General features: G+C 48.4%; 1 protein-coding gene across 4 annotated transcripts in view; it reads right to left on the reverse strand.

Annotated features, from left to right (window-relative positions):
- The window catches only part of CPSF1 (cleavage and polyadenylation specific factor 1), a 777,662-nt gene that overhangs the window by 665,778 nt on the left and 84,630 nt on the right, over positions 1-27,254 (reverse strand). For all 4 annotated transcript variants that reach the window (XM_069621953.1, XM_069621950.1, XM_069621951.1 and 1 more), the window contains exons 3-4: positions 12,987-13,014; positions 12,102-12,235 (exon numbers count right to left, since the gene is read on the reverse strand). In XM_069621953.1, coding sequence (XP_069478054.1) covers positions 12,102-12,235; positions 12,987-13,014 — 162 coding nt within the window. The remainder of the gene's footprint in view (positions 1-12,101; positions 12,236-12,986; positions 13,015-27,254) is intronic.

Here is a 27,254-nt window from a genome sequence, read left to right on the forward strand (position 1 = left end):
TGGTTCTTGCCTACTGAGTGAGACCAGAGACCCTGAGCTGTGTGGTGGAGATGGTGAGCTCCCCACCCAGTCAGGCATGCATCTGTAGTCACCACTGCCTGTACTTCGGGATCGTAAAAGGGTTTTCCCCTTGCGAGATTCTCTCTTGTCCACCAGTGTAGGCTCTGTACAAGTGTTGGCGAAACGACCACTAGATCGTCCCAATGACCACTTGCCTGAGACCACCGTTTCGCCAACCATTCCTGCATAGGACGCATGCGCAGTCGCGCGTGGGGGACCAGGTAAATGCATGATGCCATCATGCCCAGTAACCGCATTGCTTTGCGTACCGTTATTTGTTGACCGGACTGATAATGTGGAACTTGCAGTAGTATATTCCGAATTCTCTCTTCCGAAGGGAAGGTCAACCCTTTCTGAGTATCTAGGATTGCTCCCAGGAACTGTTTTGAGGTGCTTGGCACTAGGCTTGACTTCTGTTCGTTGATTGAGAAGCCTAATTCGTGGAGGAGGTCGATAGTCCTTTGAATGTTTGTCCTGCAAATTCCTGGGGTTTCCCCCGTTATGAGCCAGTCGTCCAGATAAGGGTAAACTGGGATTGCCTCCCTGCGTAGGTGTGCAGCTGCCACCGCCAGTACCTTGGTGAATACCCTGGGTGCTGAAGCTATCCCGAAGGGCAGTACCTTGAATTGGTAGTGGCGACTGTCCACCTTGAAGCGCAAGTACTTTCTGTGCGCCGGGAGCATGGAAATATGAAAATAAGCATCTTTCATATCCAAGGTTGCCATGTAATCCCCCTTTTTTAGGAGGGGGATTACCTCTTGTAGCTTGGTCATACGGAATTTTTGGGGCTTGACATACTTGTTGGCAGGCCGTAAGTCCAGTACTGGGCGCATTGTCAAATCTTTCTTTGGCACAAGGGACGGATCTATTCTTCGTTGGATGGATTTAAGGATAGGGATGGTCTGAGCGACCGGCCTCCTCTCTCCCACCAACTCTTCTCGAAGTCCCTCTCCTCCTGTACACCGTGGGTGGCGATGTGAAAATGTTCTGCCGCGCGAGCGAGAACCTCATTAAGGAGGGGCTGGTTATCGACTGGCGAGTCGGTAACTGGGGCTTCGTTCTCTACCGGGGAATCTACTCTGTAAATTTCCTGCTCATCTTCTCCCTCCTCCTGATCCTCATCATCCGCATAGTATTCCGTCCCGGCTTGTTCCTCCATAATTTCAAACTCCTGGTCCCCCTCAGGGAATGGAGTAGAGTAAGGCTGCACCTCGAAGGGTTCAGGTCTTTCGAACCGGGGCTTTTTACTTAGGGGGATAGGATCAGTGGAACCTGAGGGTGTGGCCCCGTGAGGGTCATACGAGAGGAAATGCTCTGGATTCTTGTCGTAGAAATCAGCCAAGGAAGACATCCTTGACATGACCCCGTCTATGTCTTCACTGGACCATTCTTTGGAACAGGGTATGACTTTAGTAGGCAATTTAGGGGACTTATCAAGGGTACCCTTGCTGGAAGTTGATTCCTCAGTAGACTTGTATTTATCTGTTTGCTTATGGGGGAAGGATGGTCGTACAGGAGTGGAAGAATGTGCTTTCCGCTGTTTCCCCCCCTCCCCGTGCGTGGAAAAATGTTTTCCCTGTCCCTTGGAGGAGACTTTCGACACCTGGCGTCGAGGATCGGGAGAGGTATCTGTGTTTTTCGAGCGTGGGGCCTCGCTGGTGTTAACTACGGGCTCCGTCTCTTGGAGCGCGGCCTGGGGGTGGAAGTCGTCTTCGTCCTCCGACGATCGAACTTCCGTTAGTCTAGGGAGCGAGGCACTCTTGGCAAGAGTGGATGATTGCCTTGCGTCATGAGGCGATCTCAATCGAGAGCGCCCAGAGGACACCGAGTCGGACCGTTCTATCTGTGCCTCTTTCCGAGAAGTCGACGTCGTCGAGGTTCGGTTGGACTTAGTGTGCTTAGTGTGTGTAGGGTGTGTAGCGCTTGCGTCGCCGGGGGTCTTCCCCATAGCCGCCCTGCCGGACGACCTTCCGAGGTCGGGGACCTGCGCTCGGCTGTCTTTCGACGCCGTAATGCCCTCGCCGTCCGAAAGTACGGCGTCGCTGCCATCGCTGAAGGCGCCCTCCGCTGCCATGGCCGCCTGCCTGGCGTGGTGGGCCCAACGCTTAGTCGAACGGTCCTTAAGTGTCTTAGGTTTAAACCTACTACACGCTCTGCAGTTCGCTTCGGGGTGGTCCCTCGGCAAGCAGAGATTGCACGTGGCGTGCCTGTCGACCCAAGGGTATTTGCGGTTGCACTTGGGGCAGAATTGGAAAGGGGTACCCTCCATACGCACCTAAATGCAGCGGGCTGGTAAGTGTATGAAATATATAAGATAAGGTGTACTTATATATCAAGAGTGAAGAGTATGTACCACCCCCCACTCTCCCTACTTGCAGGGCCGAGGCCAGCGGCCTACCAGGCCCGGGCCGAGGTCAGCGGCCTTCCGAGGCCCAGATCCGTCGTGCGGCAGCCGACGGTCGATGTCTTCTCCAGCCGTCGTCGAGGGTCGACGTTGGGGTGGGGAAGGATGTCAAAGAATTATAATTTTCAATTATTAGCAAAAGTATGGCTAAGGCCAGGGGACTCCGCAAGATGCTTCCGACCAGTATGGCGGAAAAAAACAATCTGAGGATCCTAGACGCGTGAGGGATCTTGGGTACAGTGGACGTCACACTAGGGATAGTATTACTGGCACGCCTGTGTCGACGCCCATTTTCGAGTTTCGAAAAACAAACTGTAATACTCCGCAGCTTCCACTAGATGTCGGCCTATGCACAGCATGTGATCTAAGCAGATTCCACAAGCCTCAGAAATATATATATTTTGCTCCCTTCTGAAGAAGGCTTATACAACTGACTGTGAAATAAATTAATAATTGTTTTATCAAGAAACCGTGAGTGTAAGTGTTTATTTGAATAACTGTTACTGTGAAACCCTGCATCACAACATTACAGCTCACATTGACCCCTCTGGAGATGAGCCTGGCTGCTCATCACGCTACCAACCTGTGTAGTTCAGACTTGTACCAAAGGTTGGGTTCCTATTGCCAGGAGGTCAAGGTTGTTGTAGTGCACCCAAATGGTACTGCATACATTCTTGCCTAACACACAATTGTGTATTTATGCCCAAACAACACTATGAAAAATGACTAACAGGTAGAAGTATCACACAACGCTAATAATAGACTACACATCAGTAACAAGAATAGGGCATAATACAGATCAAACCCCTGTAAAAGTAGATTAGTTTATGCACTAGACCCCCCATTCCACTCTTGCCACCTCGTGGCCATGCAGCCCCAGACCCCCTCATATGGATCCCTTTCCCGTTCTCTGCGCCTTCCCCTTCCCCTCCCTCTGCCCGCCTCCCGGACCTCCCACCCCTGTGATTGGCCAATCGGGCCTTGCACTGTGTCTGGGGCCTGCAGCTTCACTGTGGGAGAAGGCCATCGACAGCAAGGCGACCCCAGGTGAGCTGCAGGGAACCCCCATTCCACTCTTGCCACCTCGTGGCCATGCAGCCCTAGACCCCCTCGCATGGATCCCTTTCCTGTTCTCTGGGGCTTCCCCTCCCCCCCCTCCCTCTGCCCGCCTCCCAGACCTCCCTCCCCTGTGATTGGCTGACTGTCTGGTCTTAATTGAACCAACCATGGCAGCCCTCTGCCTGGCAGCCCTTCGGCTAAGGACCCCAAGGCAAAGGGCGCCTCTTGCACTGGCGGCTCCAAGATGTGTCTGCCGGTGTCCGCAGGGGAAGCAAAGGAAGCCAGCAGCCAACAGACCCCAACAGAACTGTAAGTGTGGCAGGGGTGGGGGACAGAGCAATCACTCTACCCCAGAAAGCCCTCGTCACTATACCTTACCATAACGTTGAATGCCATAGAATTACAACATGCATACTGGAGAGATTAGTGAACACCGACCGAAATACACTCCATGCTGGACTATAAATGTTGCACTGCACTATGCACTAACATACTGTTATATACCACTCTATATATCATTGATAGGTCCGCAAAGCCAATGTTAACTAGTGCCAATGTTAACTAACCTATAGAGAATGGTCAAGATCAGCCTATGTCACCTTATACAGGTGTAATAATCGTTAGCATGCATTGCATCTAGATAGAATTGCGAATTTTAGCATGTGCACACATAGATGGAATTCCTAAGCTTAGCATGCGCCACATCTGGATGGAATTGTGAATGTTGGCATGTACCACACTTAGATGTAATATTCAAACTAGCCTGCGTTACACCTAGATAGAAATGTAATTCGACGATTGATATACAACTCTTTTGCCAAGCCTGGACCAAGCGTGCAATCATGAATCAATAACCACCCTACTAACAATTCACTCCTCTGCATACACCTCCCAAACTCGAACCAAACACAACCACAAGCCTTAAACGCAGCAAGACGCACAAACTTCACTACACTGCAACAACAAAACATACTGCACATAGACTTTCACAACAGCACACGACGACTACCAACCGGAAATTTACTCCAAGCTCAGCCAACGGACCCACCGGGCTGAGGCTGCCAACAGCACATCACTGCTCTCTTGCACTTTTCCTGCTCATTCCCACTAACTGACCCCCCCCCCCTCCCTTTTTTCAGAGCCGCCAGAGCGCCAGGGGACCACTCCGGTGCACGAGCAAGCAATGGCAAAGCCAAAGTATTGTAAACTTTTTACAGAAGAGTTTAGCGGTAGTTAAGAACCACTAACTCAGCCCCCATACGGTTGTTCACGGAACTTGTCAGGTCAATGGAAGAAGGTCAGGTCTCGCTCTTTCCGCCGTCAGCCATAGTCCTCGATTTGCAGCGTTGCAGGTTCGAGCAGATCTCCGGTCTATGTCTTTGGCTGGTGCAAGGACTCTCGGTGGCAGAATGCAGAATGCAGAAAAACATGATGCAGGATCCCTCTCAGGACTGGACGGGGTAAGCTGTTGTCATCGCAGCACGGCGGCGCAAAGGGACTCACTTGTCTCAGTCAGACTTTCCCTCCTATCTCGTATCCATTGATGCTAGCACTCCGAAAATGGATCGCCCCAGTTCCAGGCCTCAAAGTGGAAGGGCGACGTCAGCAGCAGAAGCTCAGAGCTGAAAAAGCCTCAAGGTAGTCCCAGGGCACTCCCTAAGGCTCTTCTTTGCAGGGTACCGAGCAGACGTCAGGAATGCATGTTCGCTCCACGGGACGCAGCTCGCTCGCAGGACTGCTGAAGATAGACAGTAAGATAGGGCTCTTCCAGGATACCACCAGAAGTTGGTCGCCAGGCCTCCTTCAGACGGGTCTATGGTCCCTTCACGGGTCTCGCTGCTGGACAGGAGTCTTGGCTCCTTCAGGGTTCTACAGGATCTCTCCAGAGTGGGTGCAGGGGTCCTCTCATGCCAAAAGCCAGGTAAGAGCTGTAACTTATGAGGAGGGTTGTTTTGCTCCCAAGAATTGCGCACACAACCAAAAAAATAAAGTGGTCAGTTGGGCGTAGTTTAATGCAATTCAAACAGCCGACACGTGTTTCGAGCAAGAGCTCTTCTTCCAAGGCTGCAAAATTATGAACATATTTTGTACATTTTTGACAATCAAGGTGTTAGGATGAGCAACAAATGGACATGAGACAGAACCAAAGACCATACAGTAAGCATTAGGGTGGCATATAAATTAATAGTCCCAAAATTTTCCAACAGTATATGGCAAATTGATTAACATTGCAGAGTATAATAGTGTAACATGGCACAATAAAATTAAACATGAAAGGATATATAGTCCATTGATCATTGAAGTTAATCGAACCGTCGAATCAATGCCATGTGTAAAAAGGAAAGAAAGATAAATGTGCATGAATGATGGGACCGGCCCCGTAACTTCCACTAGCCAATAACAGAACTAGCCCCCCTCCCTCCCCCAGCAGTGGTTCAATCAGGAACACTGCCGGGAACACTCAGACATATTGAAACCGTTTGTGGATTGGGACAAGACAGTCCCAGTCCACATCCTGCCAGCAAACACACACAGCCCTCCAGTAGCCCGCCAAAAGCATCTTTCCCGGCCACTGGAAGTCCATATAAGGATTTTCCAAGCCTTGCAGGCCAGGAAGAAGGCTAAAAAAACAGGATGGCCAAATGACAGAAGAAAACTCTCGTGGACAAGAGGGTGGACAGGAGGTCTGCGGACTCCTGCTCTGCAATGGGAAGGTCAGCGATAGCAATGGGCAAACTGCTATTCAGCGGCTCTTCAGTCTTTCAGCTCCTCGTGACAGCAACTAGCAAAACGACGGTTCTCAGATACCACTTCAGACTTCCCTTGCTTCTGGGGTCCAGCACTCTGTTGAGGTGGCTCAGGCTTGGTCAGTCCTGCATCAGGGAAGTCCGGTGGATCTTCTTAGCACTCTGGTCAGACTTAAAAGCAACGGACACAATCTGATGTTCCACTCCCTGGCACTTAAGTTCCAGCAGCAGCAGTGGAAATACAACCAGTTTTGAGAGGATGTCCCAACGGGCTTACTTTTGGAGTCGATTGGTCCCACCAACTCAAAAGGGAGACCTTGCAGGGCTACTCTAGTCGAGGCGAATTCGGAGCTTCAGCACAGCAGCAGGGCTTCACCAGGCAAACAAAGACAGCCACCCTGCTGTGTGATTGACAGCTAGGCTGGAATGAATGGGAGAAACCTGTATAAAACGCAAGGCTTTTCTACTTGGAAGGCAGAGTCTACCACTGGACAAAGGGATCCGAAGAAGAACTTTGAAAAGACGCCTGCTGCACCTCCTGGGCGGTTGGTTTGCCTGATGAAGCCATGCTGCCGGTCCAAATTGCCAAATTCATCTCGACAGAGAAGCCCCTTCAAGGCCTTTGAATTGGTGGGACCAAATCAACTTGTAAGCCACCTGGATACCATTCTCGGAGCTGGTTAGGACTAACCAGGGGGAAGACACCAGGTTCTGTGCTTGACTACAGCTACTCGAAATGACGTAACTCCATTTTGTCCGCATTTTCTGACGATCCTGTGCAGTGCAGGAGTCCACCGACGTTCTCCCTCTTGTCCCCACGACTGAGGTTCAGGAACAGTGAGATCTGCAGGAACTGCCAGGAACCAACGCCTTGAGCTGCCTCTTGTTCTTCATGTTAAGGTACTGTGCCAACCCGATTGAGAGAACGTATCTCTTGCTGTGAAACTTTCCCAACTTGCAGGCCCAATCAGCTTTTTCGTACAAACTACTTCTGAGAACTTTGGCAAACACTTTACCGTTTACTTCAAGAACTGCTCTTTCCTATCCAAGACACTAGTCCATTGACTTTGGCCTATGCCTATTGAATTGAATCGAGTCCTCTAGTGAACTGAAACTATTTGCACTGCCTAAGAAAGTATTTGTGATCTATTCTACTAACTTGTTCCTTTTTACTCCTATTTAACGTAACTGAAATGCTATTTTGCTCCCATTTCAGGGGAGCCTAATTTACTCAAACATATTGGTTTGGTGTTGAAGTTTATTTTTGTGTATGATATTAAGTGGTCTCCTTCTAGTGAATGTTTTCTAAATGATTGTGTAATAAATTAATAAGTGCTTTACCAGGAAACCTTCAGTATAAGTGTCTACTTGAACCACACTGATTGTAAGACCTCTGTGTAACCACTTGTACTGCTCACATTCCCTCTTGAGATAAGCCTGACTACTCAGCTCACTACCACAAACTGTAATACAGACGTATACCAAAGGTTGCTTTTGCTTACACCTGTAGTCCTAATTTTATGTGGTGGGCCCAGAGGGTACTGAATGCAAGTCTGCCTAAAAACCCTATTGTAAGATAGTTTGGGCTGGGTCTAGAAAGCTACAAAATATAAGTAAAGTCAATTTCACTTCACTGCTCTTGGAAACAGTTTCACCATGAGATGGTATTTAAACCTTTGGGAAATCTAAGAAACTTCCCTTTGCAACTGCACTGAAGGTGCTGTGTGTCAAGATGATGCCTATGGAGATTGTCAGACGCGAAAGTCAAAAGAAACACAGAAAACGCATAGAATCAAAAGTACAAAGTCCCAAAAGTTCAGCAAAAGAGGTGAGGAATTTAGCACATTTCTGAGAATTCTCCCTAAGAGTCTCCTTGAATCGCATACACTCCAGACAGTCCATCATAGCACCCATCCAGAAGTCAGTTCTCCAAAGGTCGTTTGCAGGCACTTAGCCGCCCCTACTCACCTTCATACTGGCTAAAATGCACACACGCATTCTAAAAATCCTCATACCTCTGTCCTCTTTGGCGTTCCCCAAACGCCACTTTGAGGCCATACCAATAGTATTGGGCGCTATATAAAGGCCACATAACATAAATAAGCAAGTCAAGATAACTCTAAAGAGGTCTATAGGATTTCTGACTCACTAAAGATTGAACATATGACCTCTAGTGTTAGGGTCGTTCTCTCTTTTTAGAACTTTCCCTCCATTTCTATGGACATTGCAACATTTTGCTTTTGTACTCTGTCCTGACTTTTTCCAGTGAAGTGAAGCCTTCAGCTTCACACCACTGTACTTTTGCTCATTGTTGAGGGGAACTGACTAGTTCTTCAGACTGTCCGCACTTATTACATGTTGTTAGGCAGTCTTAATTGTGTGTAGTGTTCCCAAAGGGTACTGCATATATGACTACAAGTGACAGTACAATTTCACCTTTGGAACAAGCCTGTACAACACAGTTATAGTGGTAGTGGTAGTGGTAGCAGTAGCGGAGAAGTCGGACTTAGCTCAAGAGTAAGTGGGCAGTATCAAATAGTTACACAAAGGACAGCAATTACTATGATTCAGGCAAACACTGACTCAAGGTTTCTAAGTAAAATAATATATATTTATTTACTTATAAGTTGTATAACAGTTCACCTTTCTAAGCAAGTTAAGAAAATTATTATAAATACACCACACCACTTCTCTTAAATTCCAGACAAGTTGAGCTCTCAATTGAAGTAGGAGCAACATGGCACTCCAGCAATTTAAAAGGGAAGGAAAGACAAAGTTATTAGCAATTAGGTAACACCAACAGGTAAGTACTCTGAGCAATTTGAACCAGAGAGACTACAGTGAGGAGCTCAGCTAGAAAAGGCTTAGGGCCAAAGTCAATAGGTCAAAAGTCTTTTGCTCAAGATCACACAGTTCAGGGTAGTTTGCGGTAAAGATTGTGGCACAGATTCCGGACGAGGTTGGTTGGTTGGTATAAAAGATAGTTCAAATCCGTGGTTGAACGAAATGGACAACCGGATTTGCACAGTACCTTAAAACGGAGAGGGAGCTGTAGCTGAGGTGGACGTTCCTGGCGGTTCCTGCAGGCTCACGGTTCCTGAAGCTACTGTCGGACTGATCAGAAGTAGGAAGACTGGAGGGTCCTGCGCCACCCAGGGAAGAAGACAGCAGCAGAGCAAGACAACGAATAAAAGGTGCGCTCCTTAAAACCCAAGCAGGGTCCGACCTTCCTGGCTATCCGGCCACTGTAGCTCTGTACAGCCAATTCGACCAGAGGAGGGGTCCTCGGTCCTCGCTTGTAGTTTGGGCGAAATGGTTGGTCCCACCAGCTCAAGGGAAGAAGTTTCCTGGAGGATGTTCTCCGTCGTTGGATTTGGAGATTTGGACCTGCAGCAGGGCTTCACCGGGCGGTTCAGTTGTTGTAGGGGTCCTCTTCTTCCAGTTCCTCGTTGGTTCTTTTGTTCCAGTGGCGACACTGCTCTTTCAGTCCCAGAGACCTGCTTTTTATGCAGTTTCCCCCATTCATACAGCCTGGCTGTCAATCACACAGCAGGGTGGCTGGCCTGGCAAGGCCAGTCCCCTTAGCCAATCAGACAAGAGTGCGACTTGGTTTACTAAGGCAACCCATGGCAGGGGTCCGAAGATCCCTCCCTCACATCCTGCCCCCCTAGACTATCAGGCACCTTAAGGAGGGCTTCTGTGCAGAAGCCCGCGAAAAGACGGCGAACAAAGGAACCAAACCTGGTTTGGCGTGCAGAGAAAAACACGAGACTAACAAAAGAAATGGCGAATAAACCCAGCCGGAACCAAAATAAAATGTATTTGGTCAAGCGGGTTTATTATCGAGGCTACTATATTAGCCTGGAACAATACCACGTTTATATAATTTAATCGCGGTAAAATTACAGCTTGGTAGGCTGCCACCAGCCAAGTCTTAATGTTTAGGGAGCGAAAAAGGCTCCAAGAGGCACAGACGAAAAAAGGGATAGGAGTTAACCCTTTACAATACTCCATGGAAGATGGGGTCTACTGGGTCTGTGGTTTAAAGCGACTATATAAAGTTAATGGCAACTTTACCTGTTTCTGGGTGAGTGAGAGTGTGTGTGTCAGATTTACCACCGAGTGAGCATTCGCTCACCCGAGTTTCTGGATAAGGAGAGGAGACCTGCATCCATACCTCAGAGATCCTGCACAGTCAAGTATCCTGCTCAGCAGTGAAGATGTCGGAAGACCCATGGACCGGACCCAAGAAGGCCCGGCGACCAATATTTGCTGCCGTCCCAGTGGAGCCCTGCCTGGCTGGCTGGTGAGCTTTAGAAGGCCTTCAGTGGTACATCGACCCTTGGAGTGGTGGGACCAACCATTTTCGACGTCTGCTCTGTGCCCAGACATTCAGAGTCTTCAGAGGCATTCCTGGAGCCATCCTGTGGATTGACCAACTTCAGAGGCAGCATCGTTCCATCTTTCGGCTCGGAACTTTAGGGATTCTCAGCTTGCTCTAAACAAATCCCTCCTAGGAAATTTCCCCATCCCACCATCAACGGGACCTGCGATAGGAGGCCGACTGTCTGTGACAGTTGTGCCCATGCTGGTCGATGTGCATTGGCGACGCATCGAAATCGGATGTCTGGTCAAGGGCTTGGAGCAGAGCTGCGCTGGTGTGGTGTGGCCTACATTCATCTACTGCACCCCGCAGCTCCTGGGGCAGGAATCAAGGACAGGAAAACAGACTTCCGACGACCCACGACCTGTCAAGTCTGTAGATAAACCGGAGAATAGGTGGCGAGTTGCAGCAATAGGTACCTGCAACCCTTGGTCACCTGTAAAAGTTTTGAATGCTTTTGAAAAGTTTTACAATAGTTTGGCTTTGGTTGCCTCTAAAGCCCTCCAACCCTCCAAAACCAGTTGTATTCACTAGAAGAAATCCCATTCTTTTTGGGACAATTTTCGCATCCACAAAACCCTCCTCCTAACTTTTTCCCAGCTCTCAAAACTTCTGGAAACTATGGGAACATTTAGGGCACAAGACCCCAGTCAATTTAGGGTTGAACTTTCTAAATTTAGGGTTGTATCATGGTGGACTGCCACTGTAGATGATAGCCACTGCCTTCCCTTTCAGTACTGTGGGGTGGTGAAGGGCAGGGGGGATTGTGATTTTATTGCACTGGCTACAGGGGCTGTATTTTATTGTCAGTGTTGTGCAATAGGATTACTTGCTTATAGTCCTTTCTACAGTGTTTGCTTGGCCATAAATTTGTATATGTATAACAATCTGCTTAAGTGTAATACTTGATTACTTGCTTTGAGGACTCACTCTGGACCCTTGACCAGGCTCAGCCCTTCCTGAAACTTATCCTTGACCACTCTCCATGGTACCTTGCTTGGTTTGGCTCCAGCTTCCAGAGTTATTCCTGTTCACTAGCTAGGTTGGCATCCAACACATCTGTCCACCAGAGCAGAGTGTAGAAATCCAGTCCAACATCTAATAAAAGGAATGGTAGTACGTCCTTTCAATCGACACCCGTATTTACGACAAAGTTTGCCGAAAGAAAACTGTTTCTTAGGGCGATGGCAAAGGGCATATAAAAAGGGTGGGGGTGTCAGGAATAACATAATAGGTAGTGGATGGGGGGCCAGGGGTGGGGAACTACCCCCCAAAATAATTAAAAAAATAATTGAATGTTTTTCAGCAACTGATATGGAACCAAAAGGTATAAAGGGGACTAGGGTAAAAAAATAATAATAAACCACATCGAGGGAGCAAAGACTTATGGAGCATGAAGCACATAGATAACATACACTTCTATGCCAGAACCAATCACAGCTGATACCTTTGCATCCTTGAAACTCAGCAACAACGCATCCCTCTTGCCTCCAGCCAGCTGGACACTGGCCATGGACATGATGTTTCCAAAGAAAGAGAAGGTAGCAGCCAGCTCCAATTTCTCCTTGTGTCCTTTGTTATCTGAAAAAAACCCAGGGAAGTCTGTGTCAGTACCTGAACTCGGAAGGTTATGGCTGGAGCCAGGCAGGAGGGGCCGGAGGGTGGGGCCTGAAACCAGGACCGGGGAGCAAGGGGCTGAAGACTGAAACCAAGCACAGGGAGCAAGGGCCGGGGCCTGCAGTCAGGCAGGAGGAGCCAGGGGCCGGGGCCTGCAGCCAGGCAGGAGGGGCAAGGGGCTGGGGCCTGCAGCCAAGCAGGAGGAGAAAGGGCCCGGGGCCTGCAGCCAAGCAGGAGGAGCAAGGGCCCGGGGCCTGCAGCCAAGCAGGAGGAGCAAGGGCCCGGGGCCTACAGCCAGGAAGGGGGAGAGAGGGGGAATCTGGAGCCAGTGGGCTAGGAGTCGGGGAACTGCAGCCAGCCAGGTGGGTAGGCAGCACAGGAGTCTGGGGCTTCCAGCCAGAAGGGCAGGCAATGCAGGAATCTCAGGCCTCCAGCCAGCCAGGGGGGTGGGAGTCTGAAGACTGCAGCCACGCATATAGACAAGAGGGGGCAAGAACAGCCAGAATCTAGCCGGGCATGTCTAGGGGACTGGGACCTCTAGCCAGACAGGCAGGAGCTGGGGGTAAAATCCAGCCACAAAGTTTGGGGTCTTCACTGCCAAGAGAAAGGGCTAGCTAGAGGCAGACTGGAGTGAAAAACAGTGCCACGATTGCACCGCTTTTAAAAGATTCCCCCCACCAACCCCCCCCAAAAGTAATTTTGTTGCTGACCTTACCTGTACTCTTGTCTCCCTTGTTTGAGCTCTGAAATGGAAACAAACCATCAGTGTGAGCAGAGAAATCTGAACAAACTTTTCCAAATATAAAGTTCTTATAAAACATCTGCATTTTGCTGTACTGTTTCCCTGGCTCAGTCGTAATTCAGTTTGAAACCCAGTTGCAAGATTCTATGGACAACTGGCATCAAAACACACCAGCCTGCGTTTATAAAATTAAGTATTTTGACAAGTGGTATTAAGTTCAATGTTGGAGAGCAATAATTGGAAATCTTCTCTATATTAACAATGTTGAACACAATTTTATTTTGCCACATACCAACCTAAACACCTTCCCATGAGTACCCTGGTGACCTCCAGGTGCTGTGGTCTAATGTGGAGCAGCCAGCAGTCATTGTTCTGGTCTGTAATGGGTGTTGCACTGTTGCTCTGCATGCCATGTCTTTCTGTAATGTGGTCCCACTCATGTCAGTGCAGTTGAAAGTATGGGTTAGCTTTAAATTCTCCTTGAGGCATTTGAGGTGCCACTTTGTCCAGAGTGCAGGGTTTCAAAGCCTTAATATGGGGAACCACACCCCTCCATCTGTCCAAGGAGGTCTGTCCTCTCTTACTCACTTTTGTGAGCCTCCTCTACCATTTGAGTTGCCTTTATGCTGCCATGACTTTTCCCTCAGCAAGTTCCATTCAGATCTCGCTGGGGGTGGCACTTTCAGGTTTCAGAAACCTATAGCTACTTAGTCTCCCTAGGTCAGTATACAGACAGATGCATCAGTTCTTGATGGTGACTGCACGAGTAGTAGCCATTTTGGCTCCCAGGAAGACTTATCTTGTTGTGAAATCTAGAATCCGGGCAACTGTACTTTGTTGACCTGGAGTCTAATTGGGGAAAGACCCGGAACGACCACGTAGGGTCATTCTGCTTTACTTCCCTTGTCAGTTTGCTCATTGGAAACGGACTAGTGCCTCTCGCTTTGTGAATTTCTGCCGTGCAGTTACAATACTTTGTATTGTTACAACTTTTTATATTGTTACTTTTACAATGTGCCTCAGACTGGTGGCAGTGGTGATATTTTTACCATTTTAGACACATTTTACTTGTGTACTTTGGCATATATCACAACTGGCTATTAAAAGTGGCTAGCACCCAATGATGACCATGCCACAATGTTTTACGCTTGTTCTTTGGCCACATTGTTCTTTGTCCTGCCTTCTCAGGGCAGGAAATGACATTCCATGTAAGGCCTTTCCCGGGGAAAGATGTGGCTTTAACAAGATAAGGAGAAGTTTGTGTGTGGCCAGAGGAGGGGGCCTGTATGGTCTAATCCCAGTCCACATTCCCGTTGTCTGAATGTCTGTTGCTGGGCAGATCTTATGGCCAGTGGATATCCATGTTGGTACAGCCACTGACTGTTTGAATGGTGCAGAAACTTATCATTGGTGGGCTTGGGCACTACCAGCCCAATTCTTGGTTAAAAGGAGGCTCCTGCAGTTATTCGACACACCATCATTGGAGTCAAGATCTCTACGAAGAAGTGCAGCCCACCGAGGACAAACCCTGAAGTTCACCAGCATCGATTTCAGTGCTGATCTGGTGAAGCCCTAAACCCACTGTCCCAGAGTCTAGTTCCTGTGCCTGCCCCCTCCCTCCTGCTGCGCACATACCCATGCCTCCCAGTGCATGTGCCCCCCTCCCTCAGAGTGCACCCCCAACTCTTCCGCCTATGTGCTCCTCTTTCACGCCTGTGAGCTCCCACTCGGCATGCATGCATCTATCCGGCATGCATGCATCTATCGCACACGCACTGATCCCTTTTGGCGCACATGCCGATGCTCCGCACAAACGCTCCTTCCTCCACACGCATGCTTCCCTCTTCCATGCTCGTTCCCCATGCACCCCTCATCCGTGCGTGCGCTTCCGCGGCTCCCTCCTCTGTGTGCTTGCGCTCCTTGTTAGGGAGAATGTTCCTTTCTGTGCAAATTCCCTTTAACCTTAGAGAACCCAAGCTCTTTTGCTGGACTCAGGGCTTTTTCATTTCTACTCCTGAGTGAGTGTGATTCCCCCCCATAACCCCCCCCACACTTTATGACTGATTTTTGGTTTCTTACGGTTTAATGAGTCTTGTAAACTCCAGAGGCATCTGCTTTTTGCATGGTGACGCAGAGCATCTTTTGTGCAGTGTCACCGAAAAGTGCCTTGGACTTCTCTTAATGTTTAAATACATTTTCATGGGTGAACTGTTCCCAAGAATAGTAAGATGACTTGTCTTACTTAACTTTTCTTTTGTGGGTCCAGCACACACACCACCCTATGTGGAGTGCTGGGGGGGGGGGGGGGTTACATAGTAACTCATTATCCCACTTCTCATGTAACCTTTTCTTACAACAACTTTTTTTAAAAATAAAATTCATTTTCAAAAATTTCATAACAGAGAAACAGCATGTACATAATATAACATCATGTGATAATCATAAAGCCAACAGAACTATATACACCAGAAAACAGAAAACCCCCCAGGAGTCACAAATCAATCAATAAACTGATCTAATATAGTAAAAGAAATGTACCCCAAATCTTGTTAAATAATGCCCTTTTCTTATCTCTCCAATACAGCACCTTCTCCATATCCGCTAGAGAGGGCATCTCCGACATCCACTCCTCAATAGTAATAGGGGTAGATGCTTTCCAATGTCTCAAAATTAGTTTCTCCCCCACCATTGCCCCTCGAAAGATCCATTTCTTCCAAGAAGTAGTCAGGTCATCCAACAAATCCTCACTACCCAACACTATTGTCTTAAAATCCATATGAACCTTCTCCTCCAAAATCTTTTCACAGATCTGGCCAAACTCAAACCACAAGCCTCTTCTTACACCAACTTCAATGGCTGGTGGCACTGGTTTCTTTTTTATTACCTCTGTTCCATGTATCTGCAGATTGATTTCTTTGCTGCAATACAGCACGCAACAGTGACCATTTTTCCAAAATCCAGAGGACCCTACATAAGCAGGAAATCATAATCCAGAGTCCCCCCACCAGAGTCCAGGACCAAGGGATCAAGTAACTTCTAACAGAGCTGTTTGTTCTTCTTTAGTGCCGAGAGAGAAAAATGGCGCCAAAACCACAAAAGGCAGCAGAACCCAGGAGAATCCATTGATGCAGAGTCCCTCTCTCTCGAGTGCTGCCACAGTAGCCCGCCAGGTATCCTCCCTTTCGACACCACAACCAAGGACCAGGAACAAGGGTCTGCTGCACTGCAACAGGAATGCATCCATCTGGATCCAATTGTTCAATTCACAGGTACTGTGGGGCTTGGGGTACACCCACCTTTTGCCATTTGTGGCGCTTCCTAGCTTGGGGGCGTACCATTTGAAACCTGTTTGAGTTGCCCTCAACTCACCTGCACTGGCCTCCCAGCTTGTGATCCCTCAAGGTGGCTCCTCTTGAGCTTCTGTGATTTTCTACTGAACTACAGACTATTTCTAAAACCTTTTCTAAGAAGAGAGCATCAGAACTTTGAAATGGCCCATTGACTTTGGCTGTCCTGGCTCCCTAAAGGACCCCTTCTGAACCTATTGGCCTTGGCAGAGCTTGTTCCCTTACAGGTTTTAAATTGCTGAAGACCATTATTGCTGGGAAAAAAAGACAGCCTGCATCCCTCTGGGAGAATCTAACTCTTACTACTTACAAAGTATGTTCTGATCTGACTTTTTCCTCTTTGAAACACAATATTGTAATGGTGCTGGAATAGGTTTAGCATAAGAAAAGTTTAGTTTACTCACCTACTTTATTGCTCTTGTTGAGCTGAATCCTAAGTTTCGATTTAATGTTAGTATTAGTTGCTACTTTCTTATTATTATCTGTCTGTGTATGACAATGCATTACTTACCGTAAAAGCATTTCTGATGGTTGTATCTGCTTAGATTCACATGCTGTGCATAGGTCCGACATCCAGTGGTCACTGCGGAGTATTGCATTTTGTTTTTCGTAGTCGAAAAGGGGACGTCGACAAGGCGTGTCTGTAACACTATCCCTATAGTGACGTGCGTTGTACCCACAATCCCTCACGCGTCGAGGTCCCTCTGTTTGTATTTTTCTGCCCTGAGGGAGCCTTCTAGACGTGAGTGAGTACAGAAAAGAGAGAAATATAGGAAAGGATGTCTATGTTCCTTCCATCCGAGCGGGGAGGAAGGGCGGGCGCATGTGAATCTAAGCAGATACAACCATCAGAAATGCTTTTACGGTAAGTAATGCATTGTCTTCTGATGTTTGTTAATCTGCTTAGAATCACATGCTGTGCATAGACTAGCGAGCAGTACCCGGAGTTGGCGGTGGGTTATGAGAAGGAACAGTAGAGAAAAGATGTCTTAATACTGCCTTTCCCACCTGGGAGTCAGATCTAGAGTGTGCATCTAGACAGTAGTGTTTTGTAAAGGTGTGCACAGAACTCCAGGTAGCCGCTTTGCAGATGGACTCAAGGGGAACATTTGCAATGAATGCTATGGAAGCCCCAGTGCCTCGAGTGGAATGTGCTCTTGGCTTGAAGGGTAGTTCTCTCTTAGCAAGAGTGTAACAGAGAGTGATGCATTGTACAATCCATCTAGATATAGTGGATTTAGAAACTGCATCTCCTTCTCTTCCTGCTGCCACCGAGACAAAGAACTGATTAGTCTTTCTCAGTGTTCTGGTTCTTTCCATGTAGAACATGACAGCTCTGCGTACATCTACTTTTTTCTCCCAAGCTGGAAGGGTTTTGAAAGAACGTTGGTAGTTCTATAGACTGGTTTACATGAAATTTCGAGATGAATTTTGGTGCAAACCTTGGGTGTGTGCGTAGAACCACCTTATCCTTGTGAACTGTTACGAAGGGGCCTAGTACAGAAAGAGCCTGTAGTTCACTTACTCTCCTGATGGAGGTGATAGCTATTAGGAAAGCAGTCTTAAGAGTGAGGTATTTAAGAGTTGCCTTGTGCATGGGTTCGAAAGGAGTGCCCATGAGTCTAGAAAGTACCACGTTTAAGTCCCATCCGGGAGCTGGGTTAGCTATCGGAGGGTGTATTCTCTTTACCCCCTCCATGAAGGCCTTGATAACTGGTATCTTCCACCACGACACTAAGTTGGGAAGTGGTGTATGCAGAAAGTGCCGCTAGGTGGACTTTAATGGAATTAAACACTAGACCTGAATCCAGTAAATGGGTCAAGTACAGAATAATGTTAGTGGCAGAGCAGTCAACCGGGTTGATGTTCTTACCTCTACAAGAATAGCAGTGGCGAGTATTAGGTTTTCTGGCTTCCCTGAGGATGTCCATACATCTCTGAGGGAGATGTAAATGTCCAAATTCTATGATCTCAGGAGCCAGGCTGCTAGGTTCATGGTCTGAGGGCATGGATGCAGTGTCCTGCCCTTGTCTTGTGACAGCATGTTGTACGGGCAGGGAAGTTTCATTGGGGGAGATAGGGACACCTCCATCAAGTGAGAGAACCATGGCTGCCGGGCCCACATTGGGGCCACTAGTATCATGGTAACCTGCTCCTGGTGCATCTTGTGCACCACTTTGTTGAGGAGGGGAGTCGGGGGAAGGCGTAAACAAATTTCCCTGACCATTGAATCGACAGACCATTCCCCTTGGACTGGTTCTGGGGGTACCTGGAGGCGTAACTTTGGCATTGTGAGTTCTCCAGGGTTGCGAACAGGTCTATTTCCGGGAATCCCCATTGCGTGAAGACGTCTAAGACGATGTCTTCGTGCAATTGCCATTCGTACTCTTTGGGCAGGGAGAAGTCTCTGCTGAGTTTGTCTGCTAGCAGATTGAGTCCCCCTGGTACATGTTGTGATAGTAGGAACAGGTTGTGTTTGAGAGCCCACTTCCATATATTCTGGGACAGCTTGGACAGTCCTGGAGAGTGAGTGCCCCCTTGCTTGTTGAGGTAGTACATGGCTGTGGTGCTGTCTGAGGACCATCACTGTCTTTCCTTGTAAGTGTTCCTGAAAGGCTTTCAGTGCTTTGAACACCGCTAGTAGTTCCAGCAGGTTTATATGCTTGGATGCTAAGCTCGGAGTCCACACTCCGTGAGCAGTCTGATGGGATAGGTGAGCCCCCCATCCTGTAAGGGATGCGTCTGTGGTTAGAGCGGCTTCCACTGCGGGTGTGGCAAAAGTTTTCCCTAATAACAGGTTTTCCTTTGTCCACCACCGTAGCGAGAGAACCAAGGCCTGCGAGACCACCACTAGATCGTCCCATTGTCCGCTGGCCTGACACCACTGGCTGTAAAGCCACTCTTGTATTGGGCGCAAGCGCGCGTGAGGTACCAAATAAATACATGACGCCATCATCCCTAGCAAGCGCATTGCTTTGCGTACCGTCACCTCTCGACCTGCCACATAATAGGGGATCTGAAACAGCATGTTTTGGACCCTCTCGTTGGAGGGGAAGACGAGGCCGTCCTTTGTTCGAATTAGAGCCCCTAGAAATTGTTTGATTTGGCTGGGGTCTAAGCTGGACTCTTTTCGTTGATGGAGAAGCCCAGTTGGGACAAAAGGTCTACGGTCCTTTGGGTATTGGAGAAGCATGTTTCGTAAGAATCCCCTGTTATGAGCCAGTCGTCGAGGTAAGGGTATACCGGGATGGATAACCTGCGCAGGTGGGCCGCTGCCACTGCCAGTACTTTCGTGAATACCCTTGGTGCAGATGCTATCCCGAAGGGTAGTACGTACTCTGAACTGGTAGTGTTTGTTCTCTATCTTTAACCTGAGGTATTTTCTGTGCGCTGGCAACATTAAAATATGAAAGTATGCATCTTTCATGTCTAGTGTTGTCATGTAATCCCCCTGTGATAACAGTGGGATTACTTCCTGCAAGGTCACCATACGAAACTTTTGGGGTTTGACAAACTTGTTCGCTGGGCGCAGATCTAATACAGGGCGCATGGTTAAATCCTTTTTGGGTACAAGGAAGTACACTGAATAAATACCTTCTGTTACCTGAGATAGGGGGACAGCCTCTATAGCTTCTTTTTTCAGTAGCTCTTCTACTTCTTGAAGAAGAATGGTGAGGTGTTCCGGTGTCATGCGTCGGTTCCGTGGGGGTCTGTATTTCGGGGAACCGTTGAATTCGATGCAGTATCCGTGGGCTATGGTGGATAATACCCAGCGGTCTGACGTTATTCCCTCCCATGCTGAAAGGAACGATGTTAGCCGGCCCCCGACCGGTGATGCAAGGGAGGGGACCCGAATCTTCGGGTCATTTGTTGGTATTGGGTGTGGGACCTTTGGGGCTGGAGCCGCGACCTCTTCCTTTGCCACAACGTTGGCCTCTTTGACTGAACTGGGTGCTTTGGTTAGAGGGCCATTTGGTAGCAGAGTAAAATTGCTGTTGGCCTTGCTGCTGGCGTTGGCCACGAAAGGAGCGTCTATTGCCATAGCTGCGTCTGTTAGGTGGCCTAGAAATTTGGTCAAGAGTCTTGATGGTATCAAACTCTTTCTTCGCATGTTCTAGGGCCTCATCAACTGCTTTCCCAAACAGATGTGTTTGTTCTATGGGCTTAATTATCAGGGAAGCCTGGGTTTCCGGCTTAGATCCCGAATTGCGCAGCCAGACATGGCGTTTGAGAAGTATTCCCTGAAGCAGGGAACGGCCAGCCGTCTCTGCGGCATCTAAGGAGTTCTTTACGATGCCCTGGTTTACAAGAGTTCCCTCTGAGATTATAGCTAGCAGGCGTGAACGCAGGGGTTCTGGTGCGTCCTCTGCTTCACTGCGCAGCTTGCTCCACTGTGCATCTGCGTAGCTAGTTAGTAGGGAATTGTTATTTGCAATCCTAGTTGAGAAGGCGGCGGAGGTCGTGATTCTCTTCCCAAGTGCATAGAGCTTCTTGCCCTCTTTGTCAGGTGGTGCCTCACTAGTGGATAGTGGTACCCCCGCTCTTTTTCTTGTATTAGTAACTACAAGGGAGTCCGGAATAGACTGTCCCCTGATGTACAAAGGGTCAGAGGACGAAGGGCTGAAGAGCTTTTCTATCCGAGGGTTGACCCCTCTGACTAAGGCCGGATTGGAGTTATTCTTCTCCTTATAGAAGCCAGGAGCGGAATAGACTGACTAAACGGGGCTTTTTCTTTAATAACTTTTTCTACAAAGTCTATGTCCGGAAGAGTCTCCCCTGTGTCTATTTCAAAATGCGCTGCTGCCTTGCGCAATAGTGCATTGAGTGAAGGTTGGTCATCTATGGGGGAGGTGTTTCCAATAGGTGAGTCCTTGGGAGGAGAAGGGTGAAAGACATCAGGGTCTGAGTGCACTGATGGGGATTGCCAGGGCTGCGAGGTAGCTGTATCTTCTTCGAAAGCTCCTGCACTAGTGTAAGGGTCTTCTTCAAACCCCTCTTCCTCATGTTCTTCCTCTCCACCCAAACACTCCTCATCTTCCTGGAGGTATTGCTCCTCTTCAGTGAGGTCATATGCTTCTGTAGAAGGGGGAAACAGCCTAGGAATCTTGACCCTAGGGTCATTTTGGGTTCATTCTCTTGGTCTTTTGGGTGTGGGTGGGTTTTGGCTACCCAAAAACCTTTCCATTTTCTCCATACAAGAATGGAGTCTTTCAAGGGTCTCATGGGGAACCCCTGAATAGTCTAGAGGGGGGAAATCAGTGTTTTCACCTTCCAAACGCTTAGAACGCTCCCACAACGTCGAAAGGTTTCCGTCGCCCTCAGAAAAGCCCTCCGGTAGTTCAGAAGTGCCCTTAGATGAAGGGGACAGTTCCTGGCTACTCTTGTGCTTTTTCGGCGTTTCTATCTCTTTTGGTGCGGTATTCGACGTCTGTTTCGTCGTCCGCTTACGTTTGTCTTCGGAAACAATTCTCGCCAGGCTCTCGACGACGAGTTCGTCAGTAGAGGGTTCTGGAGTCGATGTTGCCTGCGTTACGCGTTGTTTCTCGACGGCCGCTCTATGGAGCGTTACGTCGGATGTTTTTGAGGTAGCGCCCGTGTTAGATGAAAGCCCAATCGCTGGTCGCGGCTGCGTTTGCGAGTGGGGCTTGAGACCCTTACGGTCTGAGGTAGACGCCGGAGTGCCCTGCGTCCCCTTCGGCGCTGATAGATCCTTCGTCCTCGACGAAGAAGAGCCGTGGGTTGTGTGCTTAGGCCTATGGGGTCTATATGCGTCCTTGTCACAGGGGTGTTCATCCCCATAAGCAGGGCGTGAGCCGAGCCCGTCGGGGCCGGGGACGGACGTCGAGGAGCGCGAGCGCTCCTTTTGGGGGTTAATGACTTCCGTAACGGACGTCGAGTTATCACCCTCCTCGTCACTTTCTGTAACAGCGGCGGCGGGTGAGGAAACTGACTTCGACATAGCGTAGTCTGCCCACCTCTTAACTTTCCGTTCTTTAAGAGTTCTTGGTTTCAAGAGCTTACAGGCCACGCAGTTGTCTTCCTTATGATCGAGGGGCAAGCAACGATTACAGAGCTTGTGTTTGTCCTTCCAAGTGTATTTGCCCCTACAGCGTGGGCAAAACTTAAAAGGTGTCCTCTCTATAGCTGAGGCAATAAAAACTGGTGATAACAACCCCAAGGGAAAGATAGGGGAGAAAGAAAGACATTCTCGACGAGAAGATAAAAGTTCGAACCCCCACTCTCCCTACTGTATGTTGGCCGGCGAGGCCTGGCCACGTGTTCAGCAGCGCCGAAGGATCTCCTCCGTCTCTTCCTCTCCGTCGAAAACTTGCTCGGCGGAGAAACAGCTTCACAGCTAACGTCGAGGGGAGGGATCTTTAACAATAAGTATAAATTAAGTGTTTTGCAATGTCTCTCTAGGAGCTCCGCGTAAGGCGACCATAAGCTGGCGGAAAAAAACAATCTGAGGGACCTCGACGCGTGAGGGATTGTGGGTACAACGCACGTCACTATAGGGATAGTGTTACAGACACGCCTTGTCGACGTCCCCTTTTCGACTACGAAAAACAACATGCAATACTCCGCAGTGACCACTGGATGTCGGACCTATGCACAGCATGTGATTCTAAGCAGATTAACAAACATCAGAAATATAAATATTTATACTATAACTTTGGGTGTATAAGAGTTAACTTGGATACCTGAATTTACTAATTTCTTTGTACAGCTCACATTACCCCTCTTAAAATCAGCATGGCTGCTGAGTCACACTACCAACTTGTGTAGTACAGGTCTATGTTAAAAAGGTGTCTTACCTAATACCAAGTTATAAGTCTTGTAATGTCCCAGAGCAGTTGAAGTCTACTCATTCTTACACAACACTCCTCCCCCCGCTTCCTCCACGCTCACGCTCCAACCCCCCCTTCCTCCGCGCACATGCTCCAAGCCCCCCCTTCCTCTATGCGCACGCTCTAACCCCCCCTTCATCCTCTTCTCTCTGCACGCAAGCACCACCCCCTCCAACCTCCATGCACACGCTCCTTCTCACCCTCTTTCCTCCACATGGCACGTGCACCAACACCCACCCTCCTGGCATTTCCCCCTCCCTCCTCCACACACACACACGCGCTTCCCATCCTCTGCGCCCTCGCAGACACCACCTCCACCTTCCAAGCGAACTGGTCAATCCACCAGTTGGTACAGTGACACCAGTGCTGGTCAGCGCAAAGGGTCGTACACAGGCTGCTCTGTCAAATGGCTTCAGGAGCCCTCCTCTTATCCAAGATTGGGCTGGGAGTTAACTCAAACCCACCAATGGCAAGGATCTGCACCATTCAAACTGGCAGTGGCTACCCAATCCCCCCACATCACAAATAACCTGCCCTTTTGCCCACGAAGCAGCAGCTTTCCCCAGGAAAGGGCATTTCATATATTGCATTTCTGACCCGAGAAGGAAAGATGAAGGCCAAAGACTAATATGGCCACAGGGCGAGCAAAAACCATGTGGGACTGCCATGTTAGAGTGCTAGCCACCTTTAGAAGCCCTTTGCAGTAAATGCAGAAGTGCACAGGTAAGACACAGTAGAAAAATATTCGTTGCCACATCCTAACCGCACTTCACTTTAGGGTAAGTGTGCAATTACAACAACACAAATGGAAAGTCTTAGGGACTAATCAGTGTCCCCATAAGAATGACGGAAAAGACAAGGAAAGTCAATCAGAAGGCTTTACTTACTCCCAAAGGGTCAGGCCAGAGGTCCAAACAACATTCACATATGCAGATATGCAGACATACGGTCACTCACACGTACACTCCCTGTAAACACTCTCCCTCTCTCGCACAAAGACACTCAAACACAAGCAAAAACAAGATTCCCTTTTTTTATTTTAAAAAGTGTACCGATGTTGCGCTGTGCCTTTTCTCTATGCCATGACATCACCCATGGTCTCCCTAATGCTTTCACAAAGCTCTACATGAGCTAAGCAAGGGCATTTTGCTCACCAGCCTTCAATCATGTAAAGTGCTGTGTAGGGCATAAAAGGCACCACTAGTCTTTGCATTTGGAACAAATGAAAGGCTTCTATGTTCTATGCAAATGCAAACACCACATTTGCCTTATGGGTGAAGTTAAAACCACTCGCTCCATAACTTTTCTGGTGTCAAGGTCACTTTATGGACCTAGAGGGACCTGAATATTAAGGGGACAAGGGGCGTTAATGCTTTGGAAATGGGGAGACTTGCATTGGCCTGCCCCATGTTAAGGCAATGTGATGTGCTCAAACGTGCCAGTAGCTTGCTACCGACACAGATGAAGAGTAGTTTGGCAACAGACACTATAAAAAAATGTTTTAAAAAATAATCTCAGGAGGACATAAAACATGGAATCTGAAGGCTGAAAAGCACCACTACCACTATTCAGGATGGCAACATTCCACACACAGCTTTATTGCGTCTGTCCTTCTCCTCACTACTCTTGCTGCACAGGAGCTACATTGCAGAGCTACTCCTGCGAGAATCAGTAGGACATTACTGCATTCTTGCCACAGTCTCTTCCAATGAAGCAGTCTCTAGTAGTTCATGAAGTCCCTTTGTGAATTTTAATATCTTGTCAATGCCTCCCTCTTCTCTAGTAATTAAACACTTGCATTTTTACACACAGGACAGGAGCCCATCAGGTTAAAGCCCACCTCTGGAAAGCTCCCATTACTTTCCAATACTCCTGATCTGGGCGCCAAAATAAAAACAATACTCTAGATGTGGCGCTCATACCTAAACAACCGTTGAAGAGGCCTGCAGAACAATACTCCAAATGTAAAAGCCAGAAGTAGGCAATGCTGAAATAGCGTTTCCGGAACTGGACACAATACTAACGAAATGGCACCAGGAAGTTGGTGCAATACTGAACTGTGAAAAGCAGCACAGAGGTGGCCTCCAGATGGATGGACCCTCCTCTTCTTAACAGTCCCGGTGCCTGGAGCATCACAGCTTTGCTCACCCATATCCCAGCCAGGCCACTGAGGCTATCCCAAAGGATAACACTGGGACTCCCTCATGACTGGGGGCTGTGACCTTGTCTGCACTGAAGTTGGACTCCTCCAGATTTAAGCCATCTCAGAGCACGACTTTGAACTTGACTGAACTGAGCCTAAGTTGCACCTGCTAGAAATCTCGCCCGCCTTCCTTAAAATCATCCATGATGTTGCCACTCCTTCCGGACATCACCACCTACACAAATGTAGACTTTACCTAAAGGCTCATCTCCACACTGCAAGGCTGTGAAAGGAGGAGACTGGCACAGGTGGCATTCTTTTGGCTATAAACTTTATTGATGAAATAATGAGAAACCCTAGCTCTCCCCAACTCTAAGATGGGTGTGCGTGCCTCAACTAAAGAACTAAGGATTCTGCCAGCATGTCCAAGGAAATAAAAAGGGTCCACTGCCGAGTGTCAAAATGCCTTCTTATGTCCCGCACATGTTTAACTAAACTAAAGTGGATCTTCCTGCTTCACAAGAATTGCTCCCTTCTTTTGGGCAACAGGTTAGAATTCCAATTGGCTGGTGGGAACTTAGTCTGAGAAAATGACTCCCTTCCCAGGTCTTAGTTCCTTTCCAAGATACAAAACAAAAGCTCTGGGCTGCGGTGTTGTAGAGTTCTCGGTTCAGTTCCAGCTCAAATATCAACATTCCATATTATCCATAGTTTTTCTGAACTCTCCCCTCCAGGCATCCTGCTCCAAGCACTTTCTCAGTGCCAGTGGACCTTGGCTTGCCTTCATGGTAGACAACACCAGGGGAAGGTGGTGGGGGGGCTCACTGTAGTAGGAGGAATGTCTTCCTTTCCCCTGGCCCTTCTCAGGCCTTTTTTATCACAGTTCACACAACTGAACTGTGATAAAAAGGGGAATGACTTTCCTTCCCCAAGCTTGGACCAACTTGGTACACTAACCTGCCAAGTATAATCTGGTTCTCGCAATGTCTACAACGCAAGGGGGCAGTGACCCAGATAAGATCTGGAAGTGGGTTGTAAAATTATTTAGGGAGTAAAAATGTAAGTCCAATTCCCAATGGGAGTATTTTATAAGTGAGTACAAACATGTTTTTAACTGGAACAAGGAAATGTTTTTGTAATAATCATTTCCCCTGACGTTTCTGTTGATTATATAGCAGACCTGGTTCACTATCCTGCCAGGTACTGCCTTTGTCCATATAACCTATACTTTGGGGTCCCAGACCCTTACTTCAGGTCCAATTATTAATTCAAAGTCTCTTTCCGAGGCTCTCTCTCAGCCCTTCTTCTGTCCCCACCAGCTAGCCCCGGGAAGCCCCTACCTTCAGGGAGCTTCCATTCAGACTGTGGCCAGTCCCAGAACGCTCTCAACCATTCGCGTGGTCCGCTCCAGCTACAGCGTCCCCGTAGCTGCTGCTGGCCTGGCTTTCCAACGTGGACGACAGTCCCTTCTCTTACAGTGTTTGTAGCCTGCTTCCAGTCGGAAGAAGGGTCCTTTCTGTTCCAACCATTTTCAGAGGCTTTACCTTCTCGCCTTGGGTCTCGGTTTTCGGGCTTCCCTTTGCCGACCTGGTTGCGGCTCCACGAAGAAGGGCTGAAAGCCATTTTTCAGTCCTACTTACCTTTTTATGTTTCACTTACTCACATATTGTCCACATTGACTAGAATGCTGCTCTTAGTTCTGCAGAGCGTTCATTACCCTGTGCCTTTCTACTTGGTACTGATGTTATTCTCCGTTAGGGAGAATTCTTGGAAATGTGCCAATTCCCTTCTACCTTCGAAAACTGCAGCCCTTTTTGCTGGACTCTAGGACTTTTAATTTCTAACCTGGAGAGTGCAACCTTTTCCCCCTCCACTCGCTCATGTATTTTTCTGTGATTTGGTC

Source organism: Ambystoma mexicanum, chromosome 5q (assembly GCF_040938575.1).
Source record: "Ambystoma mexicanum isolate Mex_15411 chromosome 5q, UKY_AmexF1_1, whole genome shotgun sequence".
Classification (NCBI taxonomy): Eukaryota; Metazoa; Chordata; class Amphibia; order Caudata; family Ambystomatidae; genus Ambystoma; species Ambystoma mexicanum.